The sequence below is a fragment of the Lytechinus variegatus genome, chromosome 19 (assembly GCF_018143015.1).
Source record: "Lytechinus variegatus isolate NC3 chromosome 19, Lvar_3.0, whole genome shotgun sequence".
In the NCBI taxonomy this organism is placed as follows: Eukaryota; Metazoa; Echinodermata; class Echinoidea; order Temnopleuroida; family Toxopneustidae; genus Lytechinus; species Lytechinus variegatus.
Genome location: NC_054758.1, coordinates 7,515,547 through 7,531,047, shown reverse-complemented (window position 1 = coordinate 7,531,047; position 15,501 = coordinate 7,515,547). Strand labels below are relative to the sequence as shown.

General features: G+C 36.8%; 1 protein-coding gene across 2 annotated transcripts in view; it reads left to right on the top strand.

The window, feature by feature from the left end:
* The window catches only part of LOC121405830 (phospholipase D1-like), a 39,174-nt gene extending 37,739 nt beyond the window's left edge, over positions 1 to 1,435 (top strand). For both annotated transcript variants that reach the window (XM_041596795.1, XM_041596794.1), the window contains exons 25-26: positions 346 to 466; positions 1,064 to 1,435. In XM_041596795.1, the coding sequence (XP_041452729.1) occupies positions 346 to 466; positions 1,064 to 1,288 (346 nt within the window). In that variant the 3' untranslated portion in view covers positions 1,289 to 1,435. The remainder of the gene's footprint in view (positions 1 to 345; positions 467 to 1,063) is intronic.
* Positions 1,436 to 15,501: the final 14,066 nt, after the last annotated feature.

Sequence of the window (15,501 nt, the reverse complement as noted above, 5' to 3'; positions counted from 1 at the left end):
CACACAGAAAAAGTTATATCACCAGGTGGGTGTTTCATAAAGCTGTTCTTAAGTTAAGAACGACTTTAAGAATGTCTGGTGATCCTTTCTAGTGGTAAATAGTATATTCATAGGCGATGGTATAGCACATGAGAAAGGATAACCAGTCGTTCTTAAAGTCGCTCTTAACGTACGAACAGCTTTATGAAACAGCCCCCAGCTAATGTACAAGTTAATGAATACGTAAAGGTCACCAGTTAACCTAAGTGCTCTTGTTGGTGTACATAGACTAAAAAAGCTACATAAATACCTTGGAGGCTGTTTATTCAGTGTTGAATTTCAAGTCTTCTATCTAAATCTGAACAGAGAGCACCTGGGCGTCTTGAAAGGCTGTGAGGATATTGATGTATCGGACCCCATCTCTGATGAGTTCTACAACAGGACGTGGAAGAGGATTGCCTATTCCAACACCAACATATATGATGAGGTGAGTTTATTGGTTTATGTTCATTTAGTCTGCAACCAATTTTTTGATTCCTGAAATTCCCCAATTTTCTAACTTATTTTCAATTCTGATATTAAATCAATATTATAGTCCCCCGCATCGGATATTAATCAGTTGTACCCAGTTATTGTTCCAGGTATTGTTATTGTTCTTGTAATGTACAAAATACAATCAATTGTAAGGTCTATTCAATGCTTCCGACTCTTAATTGTTCCTTCATTTATCATTGTCTATGTACTTTTCTCTCTTATTCTTTCTTTCACTGGGTGTTGGGCACTCTTCAGAGTGGATTTGGTACTTGGGCAACATGAATGAAAATAAAATTGATATTAGAACAAATGGTTATGAGACAAAATGATCATAGACGAACTAGTGATTAGAGAAAGTGATGATGGGACCAAATGGTTGTTAGATGAGATGTTGATGGACAAAGGGCATTATACTAAATGAAGGTAGACCACGTGAACAAGTGGACAAGTTGGAAGTAGACGAATTGGCAGAATTGGCAATTTACCCAAGTGATGTACAGTTACAGTCAGTCACGAGTATTACATGTATCTCTTTTTGTTACACTCTCAGGTGTTCAAGTGCCTCCCGACCGACAGAGCGTCAACTTTCCTGGGCTTGCAGCAGTTCAAGAAGGAGCCTCCTCTTGCCCATGTCGATCATGAAGCAGCTGAAGAGAGACTGACAGAGGTCAGAGGTCATCTAGTGTGCACGCCTCTGAACTTCCTGTCTGAGGAAAACCTGCAGCCCAGCATAGTGGCAGCCGAGGGCCTTGCCCCGACCAAACTGTGGACATGATAACACTACCAAGGGAGCGTTTCAAGAAAGAACTTGTCTCACATTTTAAAAGCGCTTCTCAGCTCATCAAAATCAAGGAAAGTGGTCAGAAATTGGGATGTAAAATGTTAATGAATCGCTCTTCAGACATGATGACCCGACCCAGAGTAAATTTGCTGTTTGGTCTAAACAAACTTTGTCTATTGTCAGTATGGTTTCATCCAAAATGGTCTTGACCTAGTTGGTGTTTAGACAGTACATGTACATCCTATTTGGTTTAGTTGCCCTCCCGTACATTTACCTCTTTAATTATCATATCCACATAGTCTAGCACCATGTAGTCTAATGGGTGGATGATTAGTTTGTTAATGAAAGACAAAGTGCAAAATAAATATAATACATATGGAAATTGCGGCTATCTGGACATTGGACTATGAATTAGGCCAGCTGTTTCCTAGAGAATTGTGTACTATTGAGAGCAGTCAGATAGGAACCATTTCTGACTGATCTAAAACAAACAGGTAGGGTACTTATTCTATTGGTAAGGCCATGGTGCTTGCCACGATAATGTTCCACAGGGCGTGGAGAATGTTCACTATCTAGAGCAGTGTGAAGTCCTTGGCCCAAATTTACAAAGACTTGTGGAAATTGTGGCTATCTGGGCATTGGACTAAGAATTAGGCCAGCTGTTTCCTAGGGAATGAAGGATGTTTACTATTGAGAGCAGTAGGATCGGAACCCCTTCTGACTGATCTAAAACAAACAGGGTGATGTACTTATTCCATTAGTAAGGCCATGGGGCTTGCCATGATAATGTTCCACAGGGAATGGAGAATGTTCATTATTGAGAGCAGTTGGGTGGAAACCCCTTCTAACTGATCTAAGACAAACAGAATGGTGTACTTATTCCATGGGTAAGGCCATGGTGCTTGCCATGATAATGTTCCACAGGGAATGGAGAATGTTCATTATTGAGAGCAGTCGGGTGGAAACCCCTTCTAACTGATCTAAGACAAACAGAATGGTGTACTTATTCCATGGGTAAGGCCATGGTGCTTGCCATGATAATGTTCCACAGGGAGTGGAGAATGTTCATTATCAAGAGCAGTGTGAACTCCTTGATTTGAGAACAAGGTTGTGCTCTGATTCCGTTGGTATCGCAATGGTGCTTGACATTATTTCCCAGGGAATGGAGAAGGTGTACTATCATCTACAGATTAGCATTGATTTGGAGTACTACCTATTACAGTGTGATCCAAATTTCGCTTTGAATACTTTTTTTATATGCTTCTATGCATTATCTTTACTGAATTTCAAATGTTAGAAGATGAGAATTTTGTATATTGGAGCTTGAGCTTAATACATGTGCCTTGAAAATCATTGACATTTCTACTTAGTTATGCCTTGAAAATCGTTTAGATTTCTACTTAGTTATACCTTGAAATTCCTTTAGATTTCTACTTAGTTATGCCTTGAGAATATATGTACTCTTTTGATTGCATTCCCTTTTTAATAATGTACATTAAATCAATTTGTTTTCTTTTATAAATTATGAAATTACTGTACTGCATATATTCTTAGCGGTCAAGAGCAGGTGCTTCTTGCTTTGACCCCAGTCCCCCCTCCCCCCCATAAGGTCATTGTGGTCTAGTGGTAAAGACTCCCGTCTTTCAATCAGAGGTATGTGAGTTCGATTCCCAGCCATGCCGTGCTTTCCTTCAGCAAGAAATTTGCCCTTGTTGTGCTGCACTCAACGCAGATGAGGTAAATGGGTAGCGGCAGGAAGAAATTCTCAGAAAAGAGTACCAGAATTGGTAGATTAACTTAGCAGGGGTAATATATGCGTGCCTTGAGCACCTAACAAGGTGGATACTTGAGCTATACAAATGCTATGTTATTTCTGTATTATTTTGAGAGGGATCACTTAAAGGGGAAGTTCACCCTGAAGAAAACTTTGTTGTAAAAATAGCAGAAAAAATAGTAAAAAATATTGGTGAAGGTTTGAGGAAAATCCATTAAAGAGTAAGAAAGTTATTAGAGTTCAAAGTTTTGGATTTGTGACGTCATAAACGAGCAGCTGCCCCATGTGTTATGTAATACAAAATGCATGAATTTAAAATTTTGTATGGTTCCTGATGACTTAAGTTTGTTTTCTATTCATGATCGGGTGTGAAATGATTTGTCTATTGATATACAAAATAATTGAAATCCTAATAACTTTTTAATTACTAGATGAATTTTTCTCAAACCTTCAGCAATATTTTTTATTATTTTTTCCGCTATTTTTACAATAAACTTTTTGTCAGGGTGAACTTCCCGTTTAATTATTTGACTCCACTCGGCTACGTATAAAGGATGTATGCCTTCTTTTTTATTTAAAAGAAAATATATATTTTCAGATTGTGCCAAATTTTGTGAATATGTCTTTCAAACTTGCTCAGTTATCCAATAGTTCAGTTGGGTAGTAAATGAAAAACATAAAACTATCATAAGCGTCATCATACGGATGTATCGTGCTTCCATTTTGAGGATGAGCATTTAATTTATGATATTTTGTATGAAACAATAAAACAGGTTCATGTACAGTATCTAGCCAGTTACAAGTGCATAATAATAGCATGGTCATTCTTTATTTTTAGGCAACCCTCCAGCCATGCCTTTTTCAGTACAGTATTTAGGGAGCAGCACTGCATTTTTGGTGCATCGACCTATGGCATATAAAAACAAGAAATAAGATTACTGTGGTATTTTTCTGTGCTCACTTAGGCATAGTTAATATTAACCCAGGGAGCTTCGGCCTGCTTCGTGGGCCGGAGCCCAGGACTTGTCTGTGTAATACTAGGCAGACATGGGTACTCTCCAAAATGGGGTAGAATGGGGTCGCAATAACACTCCACAAATAAAAGGGGAAAATTCAAATTATGCACTCACCTCGATTAAATGGATTAGGGTTTATTGTGACACAGAGTCCTGACATCGAGGCACAAACTGGACCCTCAAACAAAGGAAAAGTTAGACCTCTATGTCGCATTCGTTCTCGATCGGCCATTTGTTTTCAATTTTAAAAGAAGGAGAACAAACGAGACAGAACTTTTTTTTTTTTTGAATGTCCAGTTTGTGCCTCGATGTCAGGATTCTGTGTCATGATAGATCTTCATCCATAAATTTGAGGTTCTTGCTCATAATTGATTTTCCCCTTTTTTAGAGAGTACACTCCTAATATTACCCAGACTAGTCCTGGGCTCTGGCCCGCTTCACAGGCGGGGTCTCTGGGTTGGCCAGTGTTCAACATCATAATGAAAAGTAGACATTGAATTGTTTTATGTGCCATCTACAGAAATTTGGAGGGGGTGTAACAAGTTATTCACTATCAATTTATAGTGATGACCACTTTATAAAACAAATAATGTACCAGTAATATTTGTGATGTTGGTGGTAATGCAGGTATTTCAGCTGTTTACAATGAATATTAAAAGCACTTGTCACAAGTGCCTCATGCTTATTTCATTTTGTAATACCTTCGCATGCACCGCATCCCCAGAACTTATAAAAAAATTTGTATTATTGTCTGAAATATAACAGCATTGCATTTACAGAACAAAAAACTTAAATCTTTGGCTTTTTGATAGCCAAATATATGTCCAATTGAAATCTAATCGTGCATTAATCCTTGTCTTCCATTCCATGCAATTCAATTGAGATTTAAAGGAGAATGAAACTATTGGAACAAGATAGCTTGTGTGAAAACAGAAAAATCAAAGAAACAAATCAATGATAGTTTGAGAAAAATCAGACAAATAATGAAAAAGTTATGAGCATTTGAATATTGCAATCACTAATGCTATGGAGATAGCATATTGGCAATGCGTGATGTCACTTGTGAACAACTCTCCCCATTACTTTAGTACATGTATATAGTTCACTTAAATTGCCTCTTTTATCACATCTATCCGTAGATAATGTGTTCTTTCTATAGGAGGGCATGTAATACAGATTTTTGAAAATACATCATGGATAAAGTTGTTCACATGTGACATCACACATCCTTGTCACATTGCCAATAGGAGGATCGCCATGGCATTAGTAATTAAAATATTCAAATGCTCATAACTTTCTTGTTATTTGTCCGATTTTTCTCAAACTTTCTTTGTTCTTATTCTTTGATTTTTCTGTTTCGACACAAGCCTACTTGTTCCAAAGGTTTCATTCCCCTTTAAGCATGGCTGATGCTTGTTGTCTTTTGAAGATAACAATATGTGTATGTTATTTATATAATTGGGTTGTGTTTTTTTTTTCATATTCCCACCAAAAGCTGCATCTGAAATTTGCAATACCAACACCAATTTTATTTCTGTTCTATTTCTTTATCGTTAAGTTTATAGACAAAAATGATATTATAGCTAGATTAATAATATAGATATTATTTATATATTGTGCATTTTATTTTTATATGTACATGTAGATTTATTTTCTGTGTATTAAATACAATAGATATATCATTTACTGTGGTAGTATAGGGTCAACCACTGTAATATAAATTGAAAAAGGTAAGGGTAATGAGACCACGTTTTCCAGTAAAATTATACATATATTTCAAGAGATGAAATTTATGTTTCATGTTGAATACATCTTTATATTACTATGTACAGTCTTCTGAAATATTTCCTGGTCTTGGCCCGCATCATGTCAGCCTCATCCGAGGACCTACCCCAGGGCCCAAAGTCAAGGACCTCGGACCCGAGAGTTCAAGGCCGAAGATTTAGGCCAATCTTCAGATGGAATTAGAGTAGATACATTTTGAAATTGAAAATGCAATAACCTTAAAGTATGCATAATCCAACTTTACATATGTCAAATAATTGGCCATAATTATTGGAGTATTTTTCAGATCAGCACATTATTTATGTCCTCCAAGTGAAATTTAATCGAAATTGAACAGATTTATGTTGTATCAAGGAATTTGACTTTTAATATCAGATTCAAATGTCCTTATATAGCTATGATATTGAAAAAAATTGTGAAAATGTAGATTATTTCCTTCTTCATGTAAGATGAGATTTTGAATTATGTTTTGCAATTTTTGAATTGTTACCTGTTTAAAATTTTACATCTAAAAAAGAATATGATTTGATTTATTTGTGAAAAATATTATTTACATCCATATTACTTGCTATGAAAGTGACAGCTCTGTAATACTCTAAAAAGTTCTTCAAGTGTAGGGGGTTTTATTAATAAACAAAGGCATATAACGAGGGCCATGGTCTAACTCTTCTAAAATCAAGGAATGCTGAAAATGTCACAATCTTGTTAACATTGTATGTTTCTTATGTTTACAAGTGTTCTTTCTGTATGATTTGATGGTGAATAAAACCTTTTTTTAGTTATTATTCCAAGATGGTTATGAATAATATGAATGTCAAAGGATCTAACAAATTAATCTTCGAAGAGAGATTTGTGTCACAATTTGCTATCTATACTTCAAACCTTTGAATTTAACCCAAGTTAATGATATGATCCAATTATTTGGCCATTATATTTATAATTGCTACAATTATTTTTCTATTATGCAACTAGCTCTTATATGATAATGAATTTTCTTTCAGGTTTGGGGGTTACGTTTACAGTGATGAACATGTTGATTTTTTCTGCCAATTATAGGCCTTTGCTATGAAACAATCTGTAACATTAAGCATTTTTTTTCTTTCAGGTAATTGGGTAATAATGATATGCATATTGATGTTATGTGCCTATTACGGGCGATAATGCAGTACTGTTGTTACAATTGCCTGTAATTACTTTCAGCCTAATACTACAAATTGTTGTGCCTTGGAATCAAACGCTTGCAATTTTGTATCATTATTATAACAGTTTTGCACTGTATTCATATGCAACTCTCTCATCAGCCTTATAATATTTCTTCCAACTGTAAAATGTATTTTCATATGCTCATGCCATTGGTTATAGTATACATGGTAATAAAGAAAATTATTGTATTACATGCAGACAAGTGATTGAAGTTTGTCTTTTATGAAAAATGAGAAATTTAGAAATGTGATCATTTGGATAAAAACCCAAATTCAGTTGGCCAAATGATTTTTACTTATTTTTATTTATTTATGTATTTATTATTTCATTTATTTATTTATTTATTTTTCAAATAGCAGTAGCCAAGGCTTATCTTGAAAATGATAACTTCTGAAATTAATTAACTTTGAATTTTTCGACAAGTAATGTATAGATAGTCATGAGCATTGATTAATCTCTCATGCTGCTCTTCTTTTGTTATTGTTGTTGGGTTATGTTGATAATAATTCTTTATGTAGAGAAACCCCTTAATTTGAAGAAGTCTTTCTTTTAAGAAACATCTCCCTTTGATAGATGAAACCCTTGTCTCTGCGAGGCCTCTATTTTGAGAATCCCCTATTTTGAGGAATTATTTACTTTTAGGAATCCCTAATCTTGAGGAGTTCCTTATTTCAAGAAATTCCATCTTCTATGAATCCCTTATTTTGATATATCCCCCGATTCCATGACATTTGCTCCGGCGACAACTGCATCACTCTAATTTCCAAACATGGAATCGCCAACTTCAACCCTGGATTTAACACTATACCCTACCCTAAACCTAACATAAAACCCTATTGCAGCCCTAACCCTACATATTAGACGAAATTAAGCCCAGAGAAAATGTCATATGAGCAAAAGTGTCACCAAATCCCTTATTTGTATTTTATTAATTTATTTCACATATTTAAAAAGGGTGGCCCAATCAGTACAAACACTGGTTTTAGTTGGGGCCCTTTAATTACAAAGTAGATACACATAATATATACAGATATAGCAAATTAATAAATACTAACTTATGTATACAATAGACTAATTTCAAATGTTACACGTTTAAAGAATAAGGTACAAATTTAATAGTTAAAAGTTAGAAAGGTGATGGTAAACAAAGCGAATAGCAATGCAGCTACAGATTATGGGGGATGTATTCACTTAAAAAAATCTACTTCTCGACATGTTAATTATATGCAGAAAGAAATAATAATTTCAATACTCATTGAAGTATCACATGGCTATTCTAGCCATTGGTCATCTTTAGGAATCGTGAATAAAAAAAGTGACCGTAAACTTTCAAACTACACCCTTGACCACTTCTGAAAAACGATGAGCAGAAGCAGGCTAGCGCTACATGCATGTACAGGGGGCAAGGGGCACCCTTTCCCTCTATGGTTTCTCAAGTAGCGAAAAGGGGAATAAAACAAAAGGAAAACAGAGTATTAAAGAGAGATGTCTGGGAAATTCGATGTGTCACTGTATGCATCTCCTATAATACTATTTAAAAAAAAAGACGTCCCCTTTTAAAGTCGTCCCACCTCCCGTCAGATGACCCAACAAACACCAATGGACAAATTAAAGACACAAAACGAAAACAATGACGTGTCTTCTCGCAACTGTCTGTGTTAAGGTTAGCAATTATCTAATGACTAAACAGGTAATGATTAATGCTCACACCAGGGAGTCGTCTATTGTTTAACTACCCGTCGTCAACATGTTCAAGGTTTTGAAAAGCTCATCATCAGTTGCTCAAAATTGCTAATGATCAACTATGGTATTTGTCATTTTGAAAAGTTGTGACACAAACCCCTTTTCTTCCTGTAATGCGCCGTTGAGAATCTGATGATGGGGAGATTGCGCATCGCGACGCAGAACACTTTCTACAACAAGCAAACTCTATCGTCGAATGCTTATCAAGACAATGAACAGCTGAGAGGTAGGTCTTCGTCGAAAATTATTGAATCAAAACAGCTTTGTTCTGGACTCTGGACAAACGAAATATTTTCAATTTTGCGTCAGTTTTGAAATTTGGGACAAACTGCTTCTCCGGTTCACCAATTTTCGACATTGAGACCCTCGATCCAGCTGCTCATTGTCAGTTGACAGGCATTTTCAATGCATTTACTGCCAGTGTTTCTTGAATTCGTTTTGCGTGGTGGTGCGTAAACTCCCCATTGGTATGTTGAGACGGGGCGATATGAATTGACTATAATCATCAATGATTATTGATCCAGTGGCGTAGCTAGGATTTTTTTCCTCGGGGGGGGGGGGGCACTGGGAGGGTCCTTGCTTTTTCAGGGGGGGGGGGGCACCGGCCATTTTTCCGGTGTGTGTGTGTGTATGTGTCCACAAGGGCGGATCCGACTTTCGCCAATAGGGGACGGGGCCCGAAATTATCTTCACCTATATCAGTCACTTCTTAGTTTTATTCTTATAAAACAACATAAACATAAAATAATCTCATAAGCCTTATAAAAAGTGCGAGCGCGAAGTGCGAGCGATTTTTTTTCTTTAATGTATTTTTTCCTGAAAATCTAATTTTCTGGGCAATGTTATGTGTGATCCTGAACAAGATTCGTATGTACCCCCAAGCGCGAACAGAAATTTTTATCAACTGTTCTATCATTATCGAAAAGGGACCTGTTAAGGACTGCTTACAGTTACCCACGAAGACGGTATATATTTCAATAATGCGAGCGCGAAGCGCGAGCAAATTTTTTGACATTCCGACCTAAAAAAAGGTCATTCTAAGCACTCTTTGTATTAATTAATGGGATAGGTATGTAATTAAACAATTGATGCGAGCGCGAAGCGCGAGAGAAAGAAAATTGATATTTTAGACCTAAAAGTGGGACACTCTATTCATATTTTGTAAGTCATAAATAGGATATAGTCAATTGGGTATCATTGATAATGCGATCATGAAGCGTGAGCAGACAATTATTGATATTCTGATGTGAAACTGGATAATTAAAGTACATTTTAAATAAAGAACATGCAGGCTATCGCGCATGTTTTATATTTAGACCTAAAATCTGGGCATTCTGAATACATTTGTTTAATGGAACATTATGGAATACACATTGACAATATGAACTTGGCAAATCAAACAATGTGCAGCGTGAGCTTAAAATGCTGATATGTAGACTATAAAACGGACATTTTACAGAGCACTTAAACATGTAAATGAAAAAAAAATAATGAAAGCTCGATGTCCGAGCTAAAATATGTTTTGCATATTGACTTCAAAACTTGCTCCACATCAGCCTATTGAGCAAGATATGAATCCCATCGAACATGCAATTATGGCGCGAAGCGCCAGCAAAAATTTTATATAGTAAAACATGAAAAGATTTTTTTTTAATTGCACGTCTTCCCCTCACATTATTTCATTCACTCGTCTTCCTCCTCTTATTTTCCTCTTCTTTTTCCCCCTGTCTTTCTTCTTTTCCCTTTTCTTTCTTCTTTCTCCCTCTTTTCTTTTCTTTTGCTCTGCCAACTTTTTCTGGGGGGGGGCACCTGGGGGGCACACCAAATCTCAGGGGGGAGCACGTGCCCCCCCTCGGCCCCCCGTAGCTACGCCACTGTATTGATCGCTTTATTTTGGTCATTTTGAGGTGCTTTTGTGGTGTATTACTATAATGTATCACATATGATAGAGTAAGCACAGTTTTTAATATAACGAGCATTTCAAAATATAGGATCGAACTTGAAGGATGCATGTAGCATATGCTATTACAAACAAAAGGAATAAGGATTTTTGCAATCTTGGCCCAATTTGTTAAAGAATCTACTTCATCTTTTACGAATTTACAAAAGAGAGGGTGAGCATATTTGGTTTATAACCACCCGCAGTATACACCATCAAAGGCATTTGAAGATCTTCAGTTATATGACATTTGGCGTACATAAAAAGTGATTCACTTTTGAACTCACCAATAGTTTTTGTCATAATCCCTTTAGCATTGAAAACTAGTTTCCAAGGCAAAACTTTCGATTTAATTCCGACAAACTAAATCGTTCTTCAGTTCTTTACCCATCATCTTCCGGCATCTAACGACCTGACTGCTGATAATCCGAGATTGAAGACTTAATAATTGATTCTTCATAAGTCGGAAATTGAATTTGACCTAATTTTTTGAAGACGTGTGGAAGATAACCTGGACCTGGGACTCGGATCTCCAAGATCCATACCGGGGTTTAGACCATATCAAACGGCAAGTTCAGGGGCCCGTTTCAGAAAGAGTTACATCTTTTGTAACTTAGCCATTATGGCAACTACCATGGAAACATGGCTCAGCAGCCAATCAAAATCAAGGTTGCCGTGGTAGTTGCCATAGTGTCAAAGTTACAACAGTTGTAACTCTTTATGAAACAGGTCCCTTCTGTTGATTACAATGATGCTTCCTGCGTCATATCTGTATCATATCTAATAATTCAATATATAGTGGATTTATTGCACATCAAAATACAATCACAAGCAGTCAAGGACTGAAATAAGTGAAAGTTTACAAATAGAACAATAACAAAATATAAAGTAAACATTATATCATAAAAAATATAAAATCAATTACAAATTCATAAAGATGAGAAAGAAGAGAAAATTTCAAAGGTCATAACATTACTACAATGAGGAATTAGGGGAATGAAAGATAAGGAAGAGATAGGAGAGGAAAAAGATGAGATAAGGAAAGAAATAGGGATAAGACAAAAGAGAATGGAAACAAGAGGTGGAAATTGGAAAGAGAAAAGAGGCAACCTTAATAATTAAAACTAATTTTGCAATACATGACATTTAACAATGTTTGATATGTAAATATACAAAATCCCTGCAGTAAACAACAAAAATATAGGATATTTATATTGCGCACATATCCACCGTGTTAGGTGCTCAAGGAGCTCCTATATTACCCGGCTAAGCTAGGCGTTCATAGCGCACACATGCAGCTTCTTGAGGAAAAACTTCCTACCGGTACCCATTTACCTCACCTGGGTTGAGTGCAGCACATTGTGGATCAGTTTCTTGCTGAAGGAAATTGCGCCATGGCTGGGATTCGAACCCACTACCTTCTGTTTCAAAGTCCGGAGACTAATCCACTGGGCCACAACGCTCCATAAAGAATGGCACATAGCGATAAAAATCACAATAAAAATTAAATCGTTTTGTATTTTTTTTTTGTGTATGGGGAATGAAATACACGGACAGAGATGGAGTGATAATAGAGGGGGGGGGGGGGCAGCTAAAGAGGAGAAACAGAGAATGGGTCCATAAACGATCTATTAATATGCAACGAAAGAGTAACAGATCATGTAGATATCAACAAGAAAACCTTGGACATTATGTGAAGGGATAAAATAATTCTTCTCTGAAATAGAATTTATGACTTATTAATCCTGATATAAATTAAAGCGATCATTATCGTAATTGGCTAACGAAGAATATAGGCTTTTATGCCTATAGGGTAGATAACAAGACAGATGGAAATGAGCTATGGGATTAGTGTCATTGATATTTTGAATTGTAAAGTTCAATAAACAACAATATGGATAAAGTTTACAATTGAATCGGTCACCTCACCACATAGCAGGTGCCTTGGTCGAGTGGTCTAATAGACGCCCAACCATAGGCGGCGGAAGCGGGGGGGACGTGTCCCCCCCTAAATTTGAGGAGGGGGGGGGGACGGTCCCCCCTAAATTTGTTGTTGATGACCTTTTTTTTTTTCTTTTTTTTTTTTTTTTTTTTGCTTGTCAAAATTTTTTTCTACGTCCCCCCTAAAATTTTGGGGTTGAGAACCTTTTTTTTTTTTGGCTTGTCAAATTTTTTTTGTTTTCCCCTCCTAAAATGTTTTGCTTCCGCCAATGTAATGCGCCCAACTACACGATGAAAGCCTGGGTTCGATTCCCGGCACAGCCCTTAACCAAGGCATTTTACTTTGCTCTTTCATCAAATAAACAAAATGCTTAATGCATTGCTAGTATTGATACCAACTTGTTTTTGTGTAATATACCGTAGACCTTCTCACTGGCATACTTGAGAATGTTTATGAATACATAATCTATGATCTCCGGGACTCGTTGGGGAACAGTTTATATAAGTAGATGAATTCATTGAGTAGTGACCACTATCACTACCATCTTTAACACGTTTAAAGGACATAATTTCATACAAATCTGACTGATAGCATGGTTTGTTATAAAACTGTGGGTTTGTTTATAAAACTAGCTTGTTTACCTTTCATTCTTCCTGAGACTGTATAGATCAATTTAAGTGATGCAGTTATCAGTTTATATTTTGGCAAGAAGAGGAGCCGATGATATTTTCGTCGATAGCAAACTGACCCCTTAATTATTGATGTTCACTCGATAATAAAACTTGATATTCGTGATCAGAAAAGATAATTCCTCTGGCTGCTCTTCAAGATTTACCCGAAAGACTGCCTATCATTTCAAGCAGGAAGCGATCATCTTAATCCCATAATTTGGATTCCTCATAGAGGGAGGCCATTGGGATTATGGATAGGAGTTTTGGGGGCCCGGAACACTAAAAAAAGTTCAACGACAAAAAAAAAGAGAAAAGAAAGGGAAAGGAAAAGAGTGAAACATGTCATTATTGGCTGAATATATTTAGTATATTATTAATAACCTTGTCATGTTAATCAGGGCCCACTGGCAGAACAGCTTTCGGAACTGAAGCCGCCCCCTGGATAAATAGGACGTTATTATTATCATTATCATCATCATCATCATCATCATCATTATTATCATCATCTTCATAGTTGTTGTTGCTGCTGTTGTTTTGTTGTTTCATTGCCAAACTTTATCATAAAAATCAGATTTCCATGTCACTAACGTCAAAACTTTCGCTCGGTCCTGACTTTCCAGAAATCTTTAACCAACACGCCAGATTGTAACGTATTGTAAGCCTATACGCAAGCAGGTCAAGGTCAGCATACATATCTCTCCTGCGACTATTCTTAAGCATAGTGATGATTTTCCTCTTGACACAACCCCTAAGGTGGGGCACCAAAGACCTGATAAAACCCCGTTACTGGTTCTAAAACTTACCATCCAGGAGCCGTTATGGGAATAAACCCGCACTTCCTCTGAAAACGGTTTTCACTGGCGCAAAGATTGAGATAAGTTTTCGAGTTGGTGTGGGGTTTCTGGCGGGAAGTTGTTTGAAATCCCAGTCCGCTTCCGAAATGCATCAGTTGGGAAACGGGTGATGGCGTATCAGGCGTTGACATACGTTACCACAAACATGAAACGAGTTTGTGCTCTTAGCAACCTCGGACACTGAAAGAGAAATACCGCCAGGCATACAAGCCTATCGTAATGACGGACTTGATGTTTTATCATAAGTAGATGTGACTAGGCAAACTACTATTCTGTGGGGGTGTCGTGGTCTAGTGGTTATGACTCTTGTCTTTCAATCAGAGGGGCGTGGGTTCGACTCCCAGGCATGGCGTGTTTTCCTTCAGCAAGAAATTTACCCACATTGTGCTGCATTCAATCCAGGTGAGATGAATGGGTGCCCGGTGAGAGATTCAGTGAATGCTTTAGCGCCTATGCAAGGGCTGCAAAGCTAAAGCAGGGGTAATAATTGCAGTGATTTGTACCCTCAGGCAAAAATCACTTTATAAACACAGCTATTATTTCTTTATTATTACTAAAATGACTTTGGATCATAAATCCGAAAAAAATTAAATAACAATTCATTAGATTGCGTCGATCAATCACTGTAAAAACTGTGGTGTTAAAACTGACACCAGTTGGTGTTAATAGAGGACCACACCCTGAGGTGTTAAAATAACACCCTAGAGATTGAACATAACACCAAAGAGTGTAAATGTAACAACCATGGGTGTTGTAATAACATCTATAGGTGTGAAACTAACACCACCAATTTAACACCGGTGTAAAATAACTGGTGTGGTCCTCTATGTACACCGGTTAACACCACAGTTTTTGCTGTGATGGAATCATAAGTAGTTGAGCATTTCCATATTAAACCATTGACTACGATGACGGGGAATCTTGTCTCCCACGGGGCGTACTGTTCCACAAAGGGGCGGCCGAAACGGGGCGGGGGGTGTGATGGCAGCATCCACTTTATCATTAAACGTGTTCCAAAACATACAAGTGATCAACTGATTGTGTTTTTTAAAACATGATCACCCCCCCACACACACACATACTTTCAAAATGCTCTATACTCTCAAATAAACACCTAGATTCTTCATCTCAGTTTACACTCGAAAAATATGCAACTCGATCGCCCCGGTAACTCGCTTACACCACTTCGCGAGCATACAGCCAAGCCTCGTGATTAAAATAAATTATTTTTATGGTTCAATTATTTAAATCGTATAATATTTCACAAATTAATATAGAAA